Genomic DNA, 17,866 nt, shown 5'->3' with positions numbered 1-17,866 from the left:
GTCCAATCTGCACCTTACACTTCCTTTCGATCCTCTTTACTTGTCTCTCATCAAGCCCCACTCGGATCTTGGGACTACATGAGGCTGCGCCCGCGATAGGTTGAGTTGCTACCATCGGTTGGTTATCAAATAAAGACCGTCGGCAGGGCATGCTCCCCATACATTTTGGCAGCCCGGTCCTCAGCTCCCAGCATGGCGCCAACGGCCAGCAACCAAACGACAACATGACAGCCCGGCATCAGAATGGCAGCAACACATATCCGCCCGTTGCGTCATCCGAATCCAGACATCCTACAAGCAGCCCCGTGCCGTCCCATCCAACAGTGCGCAAGCTTCTAGGTTCGCGCGGTATTGCTTCGCTTACGATCGACACTGGATCATTGTCAGCACAAGCTGCAAACAAGAGCGCTACAGCCACAGCTGTGTCATCGAATATGTCCACGCGAGCGTCCGGACACGTTAAACGAGGACGATGGCATACGCTCGAGTTCAAATTCTACTACCTTGTCTTTGCGGTTGCTGTGCCCGTGATGGTGTATGTGCCTGTCAGTCTCAGTCGGCCTTCCAATCCGAACTTCTACTCGTACTCTGGCCATCTCAAGCCAGGCTGGATCGCTGGCAGACTGCGTGATGACAGCGACTTTCAGTATCGTTCTTTCCGAGATTACGTGCCAGCATTGATCGGCATCATGGGCGTCTATCTGCTGCTCTCCAAGCTTTTTACATTGCTGCCTTCGTCCGGAAATGCACAATATACCCGCATCGGCAACAGCAATAGCAATAGCAATAGCAATAGCAATAGCAATAGCAATAGCAATAGCAATAGCCATAGCCCAGCAGTAGCGGCCAAACCCAACCGAATCGCATTCCTCACCGTCTTCACGGCCATCTTTCTCTTTGCACTGCACGGCTTCAACTCTCTCAAGCTACTATTGATTCTCGCGATCAATTACGGCTTGACCAAAGCTCTGGGTGGAGCCAGAGTTGCACCAGCTGTAGCTTTTGCTTTCAACATTGGTGCACTGTTCGCGGTGCACTGGAACGATGGCTTCGAGTATAGCCGCATCTCACCTGCGCTCAGCGTGCTGGAGGTGTTCAAAGGGCTCCTGCCTCGGTGGCAGATCAACTTCAACATTACCATGCTTAGGCTGGTATCGTTTGCCATGGACTACCACTGGGCGAAGCGCGAAGCGGATGCGGGCGGACAAGCTGGCAGAGGAATGAGCGAGGTGGTGCGAGAGGAGAGGGAGGCGACGTATCGGGAGCGTACGAGGTTGACGCAGCATTTGGAAGAGTACAGTGTGGGCAAGTATCTGCTTTATGCCTTGTACCCGCCGTTGTTCATTGCCGGACCTATCATGACGTTCAACGACTTTGCTAGCCAGCTTGGTCGACCGTGTCGCATCGAGACGGGTACCGTGGTGCGGTACGCGATCCGATTCGTCGTGTCGCTGATGACGATGGAGCTCATCCTGCACTTTATCTACGTGAATGCGATCAAAGACTCGAAAGCTTGGGTCGGAGCTACGCCCCTGGAACTTTCCATGATCGGTTTCTGGAACCTGATCATTGTCTGGCTCAAGCTTTTGATTCCCTGGCGGTTCTTCCGACTCTGGGCTATGGCGGACGGCGTCGAGGCGCCGGAAAACATGGTACGATGCATGGCCAACAACTACTCGACGCTCGGATTTTGGCGATCGTGGCATCGGTCGTACAATCTGTGGATCGTGCGGTACATCTACGTGCCACTGGGAGGGAGTCGCAATCAGATGGCCTCGACGCTGCTTGTCTTCACCTTTGTAGCGCTGTGGCACGACCTCAGTCTAAAGCTACTGGCGTGGGGCTGGTTGATCACGTTTTTCATTGTACCAGAGGTTGTGGCTCGCAAAGTATGCTCGTACAGCGAGTACGGCGATCGATGGTGGTTCCGACACCTGGCTGCAGTGGGTGGAGTGGGCAATGTGCTCATGATGATGACAGGCAACTTGGTTGGATTTGCTATTGGCACAGATGGCATGCGATACATGGTCGAGCAGCTGCTTGGGAGTACGCAAGGCGTAAGATTCATGCTGGGCGCATGCGCTACATTGTTCGTCGGTGTTCAGGTCATGTTTGAGTATCGCGAGGAGGAGTTGCGGCGTGGGATCGACCGCAAATGCTGAAGCGTTTGTGATTGGTTGGTCGAGCGTAGTGTGCTGGTAATACAATCTACTAGATACGAACTCATGCCTAGCTCTGACAGATGTACTGTACCGTCTCACGAATCGTGAATCACGAATGCTGGTGAAGAGTGAATTGCAACTGCGGAAGCACACTTTTTCAGCCCCGATAGATGGGTCAGTTAGGGTTGCTTGTCTTTGGCTTGGAGCTTGAACTTGAACTTGATATTGATAGATCGCAAATCCAACTCCGACCACGGCGCACTTGTCTGTGACTGTCTGCAGCGTGACAAACAGCGACAGAGAAAGCTACCACGTAAGTCACTAACCGACCCTAAGTTAGTAAGATTTGATGCGGGGATTCGATTGTCTTTGAATATTATTGATAATATTATTGGTAGTGACTCCATAACTGTATTCTGTGTTTGCTAGTTACTAACTTAACCCTAAAATGTAACAACGCATTCGTGAGTCACGAGTGCTGGTTCCTGGGTTCTCTTTGTTTTCGCCCCGCATGTGGTGAGTAATCACGAATGCAACAAGGATCGAAATGACTGCCTTTGCGCCCATCTGCTTCCACCAACAATCGAGAATGCGAATTGAATTTAGTACAACGTAACTAAATTATAATATATTCTGTGATTGCCGCCATGATCCACACCTCGCATGGCATCGCCCCAGTGCACGACATTGCACAACACTGCACGACATTTGTGATTAGCCATCCAACTCTACGCCATCTCATCTGCTGTTGGAGGGTACTCTTGCCATCGTCAAGAGTGGGCAGCCATGCAGGCTACAAGTACAGTACGTTGAATGCTTGTAACAAGCAACTGAACAATCGCTCGAGCGCGCAGGCACAGTGAACGAGCACTACTGGACTGCTCAGCTTGCTTGTTTCTGTGCACCTCGGCTATTCACGATTCACACTACTAAAATGGCAGACAGGACGACTTACTGCAGTTTTCCTGTTCACTTGGTGCGAGAGAGGGCGTAAACTGGGGTTTCCCCATATGCAAGTTGCAGCCATCTCGTTGCCTTGGCTCGCCTGGTCTGCCTAGCCTGTCTCAAGCCTCGACCAAATCGTGAATCCGCTTTGATCGCCTCAAGGCCGCTCTCTCCACCATCCTCGTGATAGGGCTATCCATCTTGACCTCATCACGCTCAACTCGATGCTGTAGATCGACGTGCGACAAGTGCACCTAGCAGATTCAAGTGCTATCGACATACTTGTGTTTGTTCTTGACCACCATCACATCGTGGCATCACAGCACCGCAGCATCCCAGCATCGCCCGCGCGTCTGCGCATCTGGATCGACCACCAATCATGGCGCCCCTACACTCGCGCGCTCCCGTTGCACCACAGCTTCTTGAGTTGCCACTCCAGCTCGCCATTGTCGCCTTTTCTGTCACGCTCCTCGGCCTCACTGCGTGGGACTATTCGCGCTGGCAGATCCTCAAGGAGAAATCACGCATCAACAACTTTGTCGAACTCCAAGACAATGGCATGCTCACCGTCGTATTCGCATCAATGATTGTCTCCGCTATTGGTTTCGCTTTCGGCAATTTGGCAGCGTTCTTGGCGTGCTTGCAATTCCCAAAGCGACGCGGTGAGAGGACGGGCAAGGGCACCTACGGCTACGTCCTTGTCGGCCTGGTAGAGCTCATCCTCAGCGGTGCGTACTTGGGCATCGCCGCCGCTATCACTGCCTTCTCGGTCCAGAGAAATCCCAGCTTCGTCAGAGGTCCCAACTTCTCAGAACCTTTCTCCGAAAATCAAAGAGTGTTCCTCCGAAGCATCTACGAGATGTTCAAGAATGGTCAGAATGGTAACCCTGCCACTAGCACCACACAGAACCTCGCAGCGTTAGGCCCTTGGGCTAACATCACCACGCTCCAACAGGCCAACGCTTTCCTCGACCAAAACAGGTACCTCAACTACAAACACTACCGAGTCACCACAGCGATCGCCTGGGTCACCCTGGCGACCACCTTCTTCGTAATGGTCGTTCACTTTGCTTTGCCATTTGTACTCAAGGCGCTGGGCATGACGAGGCCTCCCAAGGGCCAGCCTCCAGCTAGGTCCGCGAGCAGAGCGCCGGTAGGCTATGGTGACAAGAGGAATCGACAGGCGGGATACAGGAGAGAGGAGTATGATGATTATTGAACCAACGCCCTTGCTCTCGTCGTCACTCTCTGTCGGGTCATCTCAAACAAGTCGCATCCACATCCACATCCCCCATCGTCTTTCCACTCGACTCGTCTCTTTCCACATGTCTTTGTCTCCCTTTCACCTCTGGCCCTCATCTGCGTACCCCGGTCCCCCTTTTGTCCTCCTTCCAGCCGCTTACACGCTCGTTATACTCCTTCGTTTGGTCTTGTCGCGCACACCTCTTTTTCCACTCTATCCCCGTTTTCTTTCTTCGCGCTAGCTTGTTTAATGGTACTTGGTCCACTTTGGCGCGCTTTGCATCGGATTTCATCAGCCCGCTTGCCAGAGAGAGCATGTCGATTGCGAAACGCATGCGGATGCATCACGTGTTGCGTGCCGAGCAAAGTCGCATTGAGAAGCATATGTGACTTTAGGATGCGCTAGGCGCGCACCAAAATGCTCCAGAGGCGGTGGATGATGGACAGCGGTATGCGCAGCATGTCGTGAATCCAAGTGGACGCCAAGGACGAAAGGCTGGTGTGGAGAGTGCGCATCTGCAGTGCTGTATCTAGAGAGGCGGTTGTGTGCGGACCGTCCGAGAGTGGTTCAGCTGCATGGTCCGGCCAGGACGGCGTGCTCGCGCTTGTGAGCATTTCTGCGTCATCCAATTCATGGACACCGAACGCTTCTGATCGTTGCGGTTCGGACGCCAACGCAGACGCAGACGCAGACGCAGCTGTACTAGCTGGTTCAAAGACAGCCGGCTCAGGCCGTGTGTGTTGCACCACACCGACGAACGACTGGACGTCAGCCCTAGGAGGAACTTGGAGCAGGCGGCTCAGCTCGTCCAGCTTGGCAGACAGCGTACGGTGGGCAGTCTGACCAGCATTGAACAGCATCAAGATCATCGCCGTCAGGAAGAGTGTCCAAAGCAGATGAGACACATGTAGTACCCAGCCGCTTCCACTCTCCTGCCGGCCTTGTTTCGAGTGCTCTTGTTTTGTCAGTGAGTTTGCGCCTCGGTCAGCCTTGGACAAGATCTCATTGTGCGCTGCAATGATAGCGAGCGCTTTCTGCAAGATCTCCTCCGCCTCTCCGGCGTTGGTCGCGCTCGTACCATGCAAGACCAACCCGGTCTTGCCTTCCTGTTGGCTTTGCTGCAAGATCTCCTCCACCTCTCCGGCGTTGGTCGCGCTCGTACCATGCAAGACCAACCCGGTCTTGCCTTCCTGTTGGCTTTGCTGCAAGATCTCCTCCACCTCTCCGGCGTTGGTCGCGCTCGTACCATGCAAGACCAACCCGGTCTTGCCTTCCTGTTGGCTTTTCTGCACCGTCTCTCGCGAATCCACCAACGACTCGTTTGGCTTGGCTGCGTCCGGCCACTGGTCTTGTTTAGCATCGACGAGCGCAACGTCAAAAGGGCCTTTCGTCAGATTTGCGACGGCAGGGGCAGACAAGCCTCGAGGAAGATCCGAAAAGTCTCGGCTCCTAATCGCCTTGGAAAGCGCCGGGGTCAACATCAGGGTGCCCAGAACGGAGACCGAGAGGGGCTCGCTACCTTGAAGCACCGGCAGCAGGTTCAACGTGATTGCAAGAACGTTGTTGTTGCCAAGTGCTGACTCGGACTGTTCCGACGGCGGAGTCGACGGAAGGTGACGTGTGCTACTGGATGATTGCAACGAGAACCTCCTTTTTTTTGCGGACGGTGCTGCGCCGTTGTCGACTGAAAAGTCCAAGTTTATGTTATCGATGCCTTTGGGAGGAGCGACGCTAAGCAGGTCCTCTTCATCAGCTGCTTGTTGGCTGGGTTCTGGCAAAACAACAAGATCACCGATTTCAAATCCAGATACCCTGTCACCGTTTGTATCTACTGCACCATTGGGTTGTTGACTTTTCAGAGGCGACAAAGATGCAAGAGAACCAAAAGACCAGCTCAAGATGCCTCTGGATGCATCCACTTTCACTGGCCGCCATTCCAGTATCGATAGATCAGAGCCCAGCTGGATGTACAGTTGTACTTCGCGGTCAAGTCCGGGAAAGTATGGCTTGTCAAGTTTCAACTTTGCTACAAAGTAGGCTCGCAAGGCAGCGTTGTCCGAACTGTCGTCACCAGCCTTTCGAAAAAGCTGATACCTGATCCAGCTTTGCCCCTGTTCGGCACGCAGCGCATTTGGTAGGAGATACAGAGGATGATGACAAATCACAAAATCACCAGCTTGCTGTGAGGCCATACGAAGAATGAGAGCCTTGCACGCGTGAAATGGACCCACGATGGCAGTGTTGTCATGTTCGGGATCCGCTTCGTCGCCCGAGTCTGAGCCTAGCAGGGTGAGGTCCGCTTCGTCATCAGAATGTGAAACGATGCTGGAAGGTCGACGAGACGAGGCTGTCGAAGAGCGTCTTCGCAGCGGTCTGCGTTGGGAGGGAATTGGTAGGATTGGAGGATCGACTTCGACTGCCATTCCGTGCAGTCCAAAGTCGCTGTCGATGGACTCGTCCACAGTGAATCGCAAGTAATTGTTCAAACAGACGGGCACCGCTAGCTTGACTGAAAAAGGCGCCGTCGGAGGTGTAGAGAGTGGTTTCGTATACAAGTGTAGTGTCACCATGTAGGAACTCGAGGTGGGATGGGACGCACTTTTATGCTTTGATCGTGGGCTTGATCGGTTCGTGGTGCGGAACGTGATCTTGCCATCATCGCTCCGGGCGACAGTTGGCAGATCAGATGGTTCGCTTGATGAAGACGAGGAGCCAGCGTTACCTCTTTCTCTGAGCTCATATTCGATCAAGCTCTCGTTCAAATCGTGGCGAATCGACAGCGGGATGCGGAGTGCGCTGGCGGCGGTTGCGGCGGATGCGGAAAGTGTGGGGGCGGCACCAGAAGCGTCAAGAAGATGTACTATGGCCTCTTGCAGCTCAGCAGCGGAATCTTCTATGAGAACGTGTGTCTCGCCCCTTTCGGTCGCAGGCAGCTGAATCTTCAAGAACAAAGTGTACGTTGCACCCGAGCTCGATGCATGACCTTTAACGACCAATTTCTTGCAGATCCTTGTGTTCATGGAGCTGCCTGAACCCGTTGTGCCAGGGATGCCGACTGTCACCATCGTCTTGGTCTTGCCCAGGGAGAATGATCGCCTGGACTTTAGACTTTGGATGCTACGATGATATGTATAAATTTAGATAGCCGCACAAGGTAGCGTGGCCGACGGTCTCAACCGAAGTGCTGGTAGCGGCGGCCTAGAAAAGGGCATCCAACGCAGCCGTATCGTGTCTAAGGAGATTGCATGGACGATGAGAGCTAAGCTACAACAGACCTCTCCATCTTGGTGGCTCAGCTAGCTGGACCAAACCTGAAACACAAAGCGAATTCACGATTCTTGATTGTGGAGTAGAAGCGTGTGACATGGTCAAGGCACAGTTAAAAGTGACTTCTGGAAAGCGACACCAAAGCATCCACGCGTACACCTGACGCACCGCGTGACTCTGTGACTGTGCTGAGCAATTCGTGTCCCTTCTTCCAACGTGTCACTCACGACTGACTGACTTTCGGTGGGCAGAAAAGCAAACAAAGATGGAAGAATCGTGAATACGAAAGGGTAGCGCGTACCGTGCGTATTCGTGATTTCCGCGGCGAGTGCTTCTGGTTTCGGGACCGAACACTTTTACCGCACGTGAGATTCCTGTGTGCGCTTACGGTTCGTGGTTTTTGCAAGAAATCGTTTTCCTGTGCAAGCTCGTCTGAGGTTGATCAAGCAAGTTCCTTCCAACTCTTGACTTCTTTCCAACTCTTGACTTTGCTTCCAAACACATCCCATCCTCCTCGATCACGAACTGAACAAGGATGGCATTTGCATCCAGATCATCGGCCTTCTCAGCGATACGCCAGCTTGGATCCGGACCGGCTGTAGCATCCAGCTCGCAAAGTGTTGTCGCCGCATTCTCGACCTCGGCTTCGTCCTCCTATGCCACACCGACAGCAGATGCGACTGCGCGCAAGCCTCCTTACTCTGCCGCTTCCGAAGCGTCTCCAGCACCTACAGATCTCAATGCGATCGGACGTGGTCGCAAGTCGGCGGGTCGAGGCCGTCCGAAGATGCTTGCTCCGTTCGACGAGTGGATTCAATCCGATGCACGAGCGTACAAGCAGCCCAAACCTGGCATGGGCCCCAACTGGATTGGCGACACCCCTTTCCCACTCAACCCTTCGTTCAACCCACCTGCGCCCATTCGACAGAGCACAAAGACCGAGATCTGGCGTCTGCATGCCAGCGATCCAAAGGAATGGACGATTCGCGCGCTATCGGAAAAGTTTTCGATCGGTCTGCAGAGGACAGAGGCCATCTTGCGATTGAAGGCGCTTGAGAGCGAGTGGACATCAAAGGTAAGTGGATCGGTTATAGCTACTATGCTCTCTAAGTTAACTCGGCAAGCTCTCGACATCGGCCTTAAAGTGATGAGTCAACAAAATATTCGATTAGTCTTGAAGACAACTACATGGTTACCAAATTTTTACAATCCTTACTATACTGAACCTTGTCGAACTCGAGAGCTGTCGATTGCCAGCATACCACATTGTTTTTCCATGCGTTCAAGTCGTGGTGCTGTTTGCTGACAATATCTACGCTTTGCATTTGTCGTCACCACAGAACAAACCATTGCAAAGCGAGTTCCAATCTAACATGGACCGATTGCTTGGTGCACAAGACCGCAAACGCATGCCCGAGTCTGAGCCCTCTGTGCAGTCGACCAGCAAGTCGATGCGTGGTGCGCAGCACGAAGAATTTTCGGAAGCTGATTCGCTGGATGCACCCTCGGTAATCGCACCAGCGATGGCCGAAGAGAGTCTCAAGCGAGCTAGCATGATTGCTGCGCTGCCAAGCGGCGGTCCGGACGTCGATGCAAAAAGCTCGACCAAGGTGATCAAGACCCAGAGGGCACCTTTATCCATCACCAAAGTGTCCGGCGACTCGTACAAGGGCGCCGGTCGTGTAGAGCGAAATGTGCGTCGCGCGGAAAAGAGGAAAGGGCCCAAGGCCCACGCCCGTTCCAACAAGTGATCACACTTACCCAGCAATCATAGAACGTTTGTACAAAAATTCGTCGCAGCTCGTGTACATACGGCCTGGGAATGTCACACTGGATACCACGCACTGATATGTCTGGTTCGAGTCAATGAGGTTCTTCCTGAGTTCTCATGATTGTATCTGAATTGACGATGATGCGATATGATGATAATGAGATGATGATCAGGAATACAGGGCAAGCACGCGGTCTTCGATACCGTCACCGATCCAACGAACGCTCGAGTCTTCGAGACCAACAAGTTCCAGATTGTCGCGTTCAGCATGGTGAAGTTTTTCAAAGTCCGGTGCTTGACCGGGCGCTGCCGGATTCATTGCTTGCATAGGTGCAGCAGCACCTGACATGGCAGCCATATCGCGTGTTCCATCGGCAGCATTGTCATCTCCCAGAACAAGTCGGTAGACGGCGTTGAGACCAAACAGAGTCAAAAAGTACCAACTGAGAGCGGAAACCCAGGTGACATCGAGATCAGGTGTGGGAATGTCGCGCTGAAGCATCACTTTGAACCTCACTGTCAACGGGAATGGCAGCTTGAGGAGGACAAAGCCGGAAAAGAAAAAGTTGATCCAGCCCATAATGACGGTTTGTGGGATCATCATAACCATCTGCTTCTTCATGGGTTCCATCATGGCTTCCATTCCACCAGCAGGCTCAAATGGGTTCTTGGAGCCCTCTTTCTCTTCCTTGTCTCTGGGTTGTAGATACTTTCCGCTCGAAAGTGCTTCGGTAAGGAAAGCCTTGCGAGATGCGAACGAAGTGGGGGGCAACTGGAAGTAGTTTTGTCGGAGCGCCGCCGCTCTTGCCATCACTCGTCTGCAATTGCAGGATGATAAAGGAACAGAACAAGGCGAAGCTTGCGTCAGAATATCGCAGTTACCGCTGCTTTGCATTTCAAGTTGCGCTGATACTTACTGCTCTCGAAGTGCAGGAGCAGAGATGCTTTTTGGTGGCGAGTTGAGGAGCGTGATGACATTGTGTCGCAGCACACCCACGAGGATCATGACCACCAAAATGGGGATCAGAACCCAGTCACGGATGGCGCTATCCAAGAACAACGCCTGTTCTAGAGCCATGCTGTCTTGAATGCTCTATGCGACACGCTGACACCGATTCGGGAGCTGTTGGGTAGATGATGTAGCTCAACAAGATGAGTCGAGGAATCAGAAACCAAAAGCGCGGAGGTGTGTGCTACGTGCGCTTGTCTCGAAAGTTGCTTCCCGCTTCAGCTGCGACTCGTGACTGTTGAAGATAGACTCTAACAAATTTGCACGACGAAAAACGGCCCAACTCACGACTCACGACTCGTGACTCGTGGCTCTGCTCGCCAGCTTATCAGCGCTCGGCGACTCGTGACTCACGACTTGTGTTGCACGCTCGCCTGTTCATTCACGATTCACATTCACAATTCACGATTCACGATTCACGATTCACGATTCACGATTCACGATTCACAATTTTTGATATTTCTTCTCCACAAGATTTCACAATTCACGATGATTCACGCATTCACAGATTCGTGATACACGATCTACGATTCTTGCTTGCCACGCCGAATGTATGCGCTCGTTCAGACTTGTCCCTCTTTGACCAGCTCATGTAATCATCAGAGGCTTGCTCTTTAACTTTTGCCAAATACTACCACCGCGCCACATCCATCTCAGCCCGGTCATCCTCAGAATGCTTTGCCGTTGAACCTGATTTTTCCGGAGCGGTCCAACCCTCATCGTCCCCAAAGGCAAGCGCCTCATCAGCCTGCTCTCTCCGTTCTTTACGAGCCTTCTGCCACCATGTCTGAGTCGCTGCTCGGAGTCATTCTGGCAACCTCGTCTTCGCGCGGTCACCACATCGTCTTTCGCTGGCCTAACAATCCAAAGCTCTTCAAACGCTACTCCAAGGTCAAATATTATACCGAATCACGTCCTTCTCACTCAAATCGAGCACACCTCGAAGATGAGCTCGACCCTGTGCGCCAGAAAGCAAGATGGGACCATCACGACGAAGACCAAGACGAAAACGGCAACATCGACTCGGACGATGCCGGTCAGAGTGATACGCCTTCTTCTTCCGATGTCGACGAGTCGGATGGCAGCATGCCTGATGACGATGATAATCGCTCTGCTCGAGATCGTGCAGAAACAGTAGCCTCCCATGACCGATCCAAAACAGGCGCAGCTAGATCTGCGAGTCGCTCAAAGAGCAAGTCACGACGACCTTTGCTGAGCATGGAAGAAGCTTCTCCCAGCGTCAGGTCGACGGATCGACAGACTGGAGCACTGAAAGAGGCCCCCGACGCCAACGACAGAGCTCCCGATTCGGAAGCAGGCACCTCGAAGGAGCTTTCTCCAGAAGAGAAGGCCAGACGAGAAGAGAAGGCTGCCAGAGCCTACAAGACCTACCTCGGGTACGACATTGATATCCTTGCCAGCATCCTTAACCCTCGACCCGAGCTATCGCACAAGAAGTTCGAGCTTGTCATTGACGACCTTGCTTTTCTTGGCCATCCCGTAACGCCAAACAAGAACGGGGTTTGGGGCGACCAAGATGATGAAAGCCAAGACGACCGAGTCGAGGCTCGTGATGAGAAAACAGCAGCTCACGCACAGCAACGAGGCCGATCGGGACTTCGTAAGGAGATTCGACCCTACGATCCGTCAGATGATAGAGTTGCATCAAACGACAAGATCGACAAATCTGCCAAAACCGGCGCAAAATCCAGAAATGCATCCCTGACGCGCATCGAGCAGACCAATGACATTCCCACCTCACGCTCCAAAGCTCCCTTGACCCAGTTCCACCTTGTTCTGATACTTGACCGACCGGATCCATCTACAGCCGTGCCAGGCGTCGACCTTTCTTCGTGGTTGCAGCTCTTTTACGACAACATCGTCTTCAAGATGACTGCTGCGCTCTTCGCCGAACAGTCCAAGTCGGATTACGTGGGTCGCGAGACGGAAAAGCTGCTAGCTCTCAGAGAACGATGCATGGACGATGGGCAGGCTTATGCGGCGTACGCTGCACAGTGTTTGGGCATCTCTTCGCTTGCGAGGTGTATTCGCGATCTTCACAAAAGCATCAGCATCTCGTCTGATGCCTTTCTCACCATCAACGACCGCATCGAAGTCCATCTGCAGCTCCCCCCCATCCTTCAAGACCCTTCGAGCCTAGCCAAGACGGTCGACATCGAGACGGAGCTCGACCCGAATGATCCCATCTTTCTGAGCGGCGGTGGCTTCGAAGGGCTTGGCAAAGAAGGCGCGCACCAAGATGGAAGCGGCGGTACGTACAAACGGCGCATGGCAATGACGCCGGCTCAGCTCAGCTTTGAAGAGTGGTGCCGCACCACAGGTCCATATCTTTTGCCATGGAAGACGCTGCTGCTCTTGCACGACCAGGTCGATGAAGCACCGAATCGCGAGCGAGCAAAGTCAGACACTTGCAGTCCAGCAGGGCTCGCCTCGCCTGGCGAAGGCGCGTCGCAAGCTCTGGAAGCACACGGTTTCGATCAACTGGCGCGCAAGTTCACATCATTCTTCACACCGAGCCTGTACAACACGCCCAACTTTAGCCAAGTGGCAGACATGCTCGGATGGGATCTTTACGACGATGTCTACCCCATGGTGCGACACTTGATCTACTATCGACAGGCTCGAGTGATCGATGTGCCACGTCCAGGTCACGTCTATGCCATCTCGCCGCTCTTTGACTTTGCGCGCCTGGGCTCACTGTCGTACAACTGGGCTCAGACGTTTCCCGACGTGGCGCCTCTGCCGGTATTCCTGTCTCAGCTGTCGTCATCTACCTCGCGCACCCTCAGCAACCTTTTCCCAGCGAGACACCAGAGAGAGCTTGCACTTGAAGTGCTTATCTGGCTACTGCGCCACGAAGTGGTCGTCAAGATGCACATCCGCCTTCGGCTCATTGCGACGGAAAGCGTCAAGCGTCGCACAGCAGAGAGAAGGGTGGAGAGACACGAGAGACATCGAGCTAGAAAGGAGAAGAAGAGGCAGAGGGCTGCTGAGTTGGAGGCGAGGCGCATGCGAAAGTCGCAGTCGGAGGAGCAGCAGAGACGAAGGGCTGCAGAGCAGGCAGAGCAAGCAAAGCAGGCAGACGAACAACAAGCGCAGGGGCACCAACGTCTGACAGAAGAGAGGGGAAGAAGCAGGGATCGAGAGCGATCCTCGTCCGGTGAGGCACGGCAACTCGGTTCCTCAGAACGAAAGGAGCAAGACGATGACGCCGCTGGTCGCGTTGATGCCGCCGAAGGTGACGTGCAGACGTCTGGCCTCAGTGTCTCACGCCCGCCGATTTTGGCTGATCCAGACAGCGTGGCTCAAGCAAGTGCAATCGCCGCTGCTGCTGTAGGCTCTGGTGGAGAGGTTCGCCGATCTGGAGATCACGAACATGAGCGTCAGCATCATCATCATCACCACCACCAGCACGCGCCCCAGCATCGGCACCATCATCGTCGGCACCAGAACACAAGTGATCCCATCACCGGCACAGACTCAACGGCTGCACCGTCGGACAAGGCGCCCATTCCAATCGCACCGCGTTCGCAGTTCGACGAGCTCAAATTCGAGCGGCGGCCCGTCCTCCGCTCTCGTTCGCCGTCCACTGCGATGGCTGCAGGAGCCAGCGCGGGACTCTCGGTGAGCTTCAGCAACCTCAGCGAGCGCGGCGAAATCACACGTCGAGCGCGAGCTGACACAACAGGCTCGTCGAGCTCCGGCGGAGGTCTGAGACACAGCCGAACTCGTGGTGACGCGATCAGCATGACACCCACCACATCTCAACACAGTCGCCCGTCCACGCCGAATGTGGTGGGGCGTATCATTCCTTCGCACGTGAGAGACCGATCGATTGGTGGCGGTGGCTCGAATGTGTCATCGAGTGCAGAGGGCGGAAGTGTACCGCGCCGAGCAAGGAGGACAACCAGCTCGGCTGGGTGGGGAGGTCGTACGGGCATCCCGAGGTCGAGGTCGCCTTCAAGAGCAAGGATGAGAGTCAAAGGTTTTGGTGCTGATGCTGAAGTCGAGATTGACGATGACGACGACGACGGCGACGAGAGAGAAGAGGAGGTCGAGGAGGTGATGGCGATGGATGAAGATGTCGAGCCACAAGATTGCGGAGCGAACGAGCTTGCATCTGAATTGGACTTGCTGTGTCTCGATAAGGGGGGTAAGAGCGAGCGGAAGAAACGACGAATTTCGTCAGCGAGTGAAAGACCTGAACTTCCGCCGCCGAGCGAGAGCCACGGGAGCGAGGGTGGAAACAAGTCGCGATCCGAGGGTGTGTTGTCTTCTTCGTGTTCGACGTCGTCGTCAGGAGTCACGACGCTGTCCGAACTGTCGCTCTCCTCGGACCTCGATTCGGAAGCTGTGGACTCGAATTTGGATAGCAACGTCCACGAATCGCAGTACGGCCAGACGCATCGTCCATCACCGCTCTCTTCGACGTCGATCTCACCCACATCGCCCACACACACGCATCGGTTTGGAAACCACTCGCGAATCTCGACACACTCGCGCGCCACGCACGCACACACACCTCGCGGCTCCGCGTACTCAGACAGCCTGATCGTCGAACCCGCACGTGCATCGCGGCGCGAAAACGAATACATCGCCACCATGGTCGAGAACAAAGACGCCACAACCACCAAACTCTTCTTCCGCCTCCTCCCGTACCTCAACGGCAAACACACCATCGACGAAATCGAATACCGCGTCCTCATGCGCAGAAGACATATCAGAAGACTCTTGAAGACCTTCAGAGAGTCGATTATCACTTTTATGCATCCTTGACCCACAAATGCACGTACAGTATCTACAGCATCCAGATGTGCAATTCGGGTTCAGTCACCAATGCCGACCCCCTTTTGCTTTTGGCTAGAACGCATGCTTGCCCGTTGTACGCTATTGCGCAGCGAAAAATCGTGAATGCAAGATTCTGAGCAACAGTCACAAGTCGTGAGTTGGCCCGTTATTTTTGTGCATGGAACTGTGCGACTCAATCGCGAATGTCGTACATCATGCGTGCAAACGGCGTCGCACTCTACCCCATCAGCGGCGCAAATGCAGGCTGAAGCACCCTGGTGCCTTCAACCACATCTCTGGCCAACCTTTTCACGTTAGCTTCAGCAATGATGACCTCGGGACTCAACTCGATGTTGAAGGCGCACTTGATGGCAGTCGAGATACGCGTTGCCTGTTCTCTGTCCCAGATGGCAAAGTCGTCCTGATCCGCGGCATCGATCGAGTTGAGCGGGTTGACGAGTGGCGCCGATGCTTCCATTGACGAGTCGTCCAGTGCGTCTTCTGGGATCGACGACGAAGAGACGGATGAGAGCACGCGTTGCGTTGCTGGTTGTGAGATCGACAGGCGCAGTGGTCGGGTGGTGGCAGCCGAGTATCGCACAATAGTACGAATGATATCAGCTGTCTTGTCGATCACATCGGCGCTCTTGGCGGTGGATGCGTCGGCGGGTAAGCTTCCAACATAGATCTCGATTGGATCGGACCTAGCGAACACGTTGTGCTTAGCATCATGATGATATCTAAACTCGTACAGTCCAGGGACCCAGGGCAGCTTGGAATCGCGGAAGACAGATACACCCTCGGCCGTCACATCACCGGAAACATGCGCAGAACCTTGATGCACGTCTCCCACCCACTCCTCCTCAGCAACGCCCAACCATTTGCCCTGACTAGAAATCTTGGTCACGAGCCCAGCTTCGTCCGCACCTTGCTTGCCACCGAACCTCGAAAGCAAGTACAGCCCGATCCAATCGCGACGCGAGTGGTTGGGTGCTGCTTTCCACTCGACTGCAATCGGCTCGCCCAGATGAAATCGTGGCGTGGTCGAATCATCCGTCGACTGTGCTCGAATCACCTTGAGACTGTACTTGGACTTGTCGATACCTTCGGATCGAAGTTTCTGATCATCCTGTACGCGAACGATCAACAAACGATCTTTACTCTGCTGCAACAACACCTTGGTCTCCTCCAACATGCCTTCGAACCTAGGTCGCGATTGACGGAAGAATTCCTCGAATGCTTCCGATGCATCTCGTTGCACTTTTTCAATCGTACCCTGGAAGTTTCTTATGGTAGGATGTTCCTGCGCCAATCGGAAGAGGTCAGAATCCTTAGCAGCCACCCATTGCGATTTGAGCTGTTTGGTGAGTCCCGAGTCTTTTCGTAGCGCTGCCTCTCCGTACAACTTGCGCATGTGTGGACCCTCGACGTAGCTCAAAAATCCCCAATGAGCAATGTACGATACGATGGCCATCAACAGCGTCAACTTGGATCCTGACACCAAAGCGAGACCAAAGAATGCTGCGCCGCCCATGCTCCGCTCGGGATTGTTGAGGAAGCGGTAGATTCCGGTATAGTAGAGCTGATGCGGGTACTCGTCTACGAAGAAATCGCCGTACAGCCAACCAAAAGGTCCAAGCACTTCGTACGATGAATTCGCCGTCCACACGTGGAGCGCTACGAGCAGCAGACCCAAAGTGTGACGCAACAGTTCCGGTCCCACAGTCCAATCGGAATGACCGATGGGTGCATAGCAATTCCAAGCAAGCGCGCCGAACGAGATGTATGTCATGACGAGCGACGTGTTGTAGACCACCTTCCAATGGGTGAAGGCTTCAAACACGGCATCCTGGGGCTGAGCGTAGTGGTAGTGCTTGAGAAAGTGACGTACGATCCATTTCGACTCGCTTTGGCGTGAGAGCGCGAATCCGAGTCCAAACGAATGGAAGGTCCGCCACGCGAGCGCGTTGATGAACAGCAACGTGATTCGAGGAGTTTGGCTAAGCGCAGGAAGGAGAAGCGGAAAGAGTGCGTAAATGGAGCTAATGACTAGCAGGAAGTCGTTGGCGCGCATCAAATCGAGGTTGCGGAATACGACTGTGTCTTTGCGGAAGATGCGATGATGAAGGTCGTGGAGCGTGGTGACCGGACGCTGCTGTTTGTCCAAAAGATGCTGCTTGATTGCATCATTGGATGACGAAGAAGCGCGCAGGGCGTCGCGTTTGAACGCTCGACTGTGACCCTCGTCCGAGGCTTCATCCTCGGTGGTCATGGCTGTCGAACCTTGCGTCTGGCTGGGAGTGGGGGTTTCGAGCTCCATGTCGTGCGTGATCTGAGTGGAGTGAGGTTGCTGGGTACGTTTTGCGCTCGTGCGCTCCTCAATCTTGACGCTGTCGTCGCTGTACGTCTGTGGCGCTGTATCGGCATCTTGGCGGGCGTGAGCCGCTTTGCGCGAGGCAGCGTTGAAGGGGGCTTGACGCAGAGGCACACGAGCTGCGATGGGCTTCCGTTCACCGTAGGTTCGTTCGATATGCGGACCTTCGAAGAAGGTCATAAACAGAAATTGTGAAAAGTGCGCGGCCAGAGAGACGAATAGCACGGCATAGCTACCGCTGACCAGAGAAAGTCCGTAGTAGCCCGCATATCCGATCGAGTACATG

General features: G+C 54.0%; 7 protein-coding genes across 7 annotated transcripts in view; 4 read left to right on the top strand and 3 right to left on the bottom strand.

The window, feature by feature from the left end:
* Positions 1 to 224: 224 nt before the first annotated feature.
* Positions 225 to 2,162, top strand: UMAG_03003 (putative O-acyltransferase; the record flags this gene model as incomplete). The annotated part of the gene is made up of 1 exon (XM_011391086.1): positions 225 to 2,162. The coding sequence occupies one exon, from the start codon at positions 225 to 227 to the stop codon at positions 2,160 to 2,162; it is 1,938 nt and encodes a 645-aa protein (XP_011389388.1).
* Positions 2,163 to 3,486: 1,324 nt separating this feature from the next.
* Positions 3,487 to 4,326, top strand: UMAG_03002 (uncharacterized protein; the record flags this gene model as incomplete). The annotated part of the gene is made up of 1 exon (XM_011391085.1): positions 3,487 to 4,326. One exon carries the CDS (start codon positions 3,487 to 3,489, stop codon positions 4,324 to 4,326), a length of 840 nt encoding a protein of 279 aa, XP_011389387.1.
* Positions 4,327 to 4,751: 425 nt separating this feature from the next.
* Positions 4,752 to 7,415, bottom strand: UMAG_03001 (uncharacterized protein; the record flags this gene model as incomplete). The annotated part of the gene is made up of 1 exon (XM_011391084.1): positions 4,752 to 7,415. The coding sequence occupies one exon, from the start codon at positions 7,413 to 7,415 to the stop codon at positions 4,752 to 4,754; it is 2,664 nt and encodes an 887-aa protein (XP_011389386.1).
* A 737-nt stretch (positions 7,416 to 8,152) lies between these two features.
* Positions 8,153 to 9,368, top strand: UMAG_03000 (mitochondrial 37S ribosomal protein mS45; the record flags this gene model as incomplete). The annotated part of the gene is made up of 2 exons (XM_011391083.1): positions 8,153 to 8,692; positions 8,958 to 9,368. The coding sequence occupies 2 exons, from the start codon at positions 8,153 to 8,155 to the stop codon at positions 9,366 to 9,368; spliced, it is 951 nt and encodes a 316-aa protein (XP_011389385.1).
* Positions 9,369 to 9,557: 189 nt separating this feature from the next.
* On the bottom strand, positions 9,558 to 10,466 carry UMAG_02999 (uncharacterized protein; the record flags this gene model as incomplete). The annotated part of the gene is made up of 2 exons (XM_011391082.1): positions 9,558 to 10,206; positions 10,306 to 10,466. 2 exons carry the CDS (start codon positions 10,464 to 10,466, stop codon positions 9,558 to 9,560), a joined length of 810 nt encoding a protein of 269 aa, XP_011389384.1.
* A 714-nt stretch (positions 10,467 to 11,180) lies between these two features.
* UMAG_02998 (uncharacterized protein) lies at positions 11,181 to 15,194 on the top strand (the record flags this gene model as incomplete). The annotated part of the gene is made up of 1 exon (XM_011391081.1): positions 11,181 to 15,194. One exon carries the CDS (start codon positions 11,181 to 11,183, stop codon positions 15,192 to 15,194), a length of 4,014 nt encoding a protein of 1,337 aa, XP_011389383.1.
* A 250-nt stretch (positions 15,195 to 15,444) lies between these two features.
* UMAG_15001 (phosphatidylethanolamine N-methyltransferase) overlaps positions 15,445 to 17,866 on the bottom strand; it is a gene marked incomplete at both ends in the record, with an annotated part of 3,781 nt that continues 1,359 nt past the window's right edge. The window contains one exon of the mRNA XM_011391287.1: positions 15,445 to 17,865. Within this exon, the coding sequence (XP_011389589.1) occupies positions 15,445 to 17,865 (2,421 nt within the window). The remainder of the gene's footprint in view (position 17,866) is intronic.

Source organism: Mycosarcoma maydis, chromosome 7, assembly GCF_000328475.2.
Source record: "Mycosarcoma maydis chromosome 7, whole genome shotgun sequence".
Lineage (NCBI taxonomy): Eukaryota > Fungi > Basidiomycota > Ustilaginomycetes > Ustilaginales > Mycosarcoma > Mycosarcoma maydis.
This window is presented reverse-complemented; position numbering and strand designations above follow the sequence as displayed.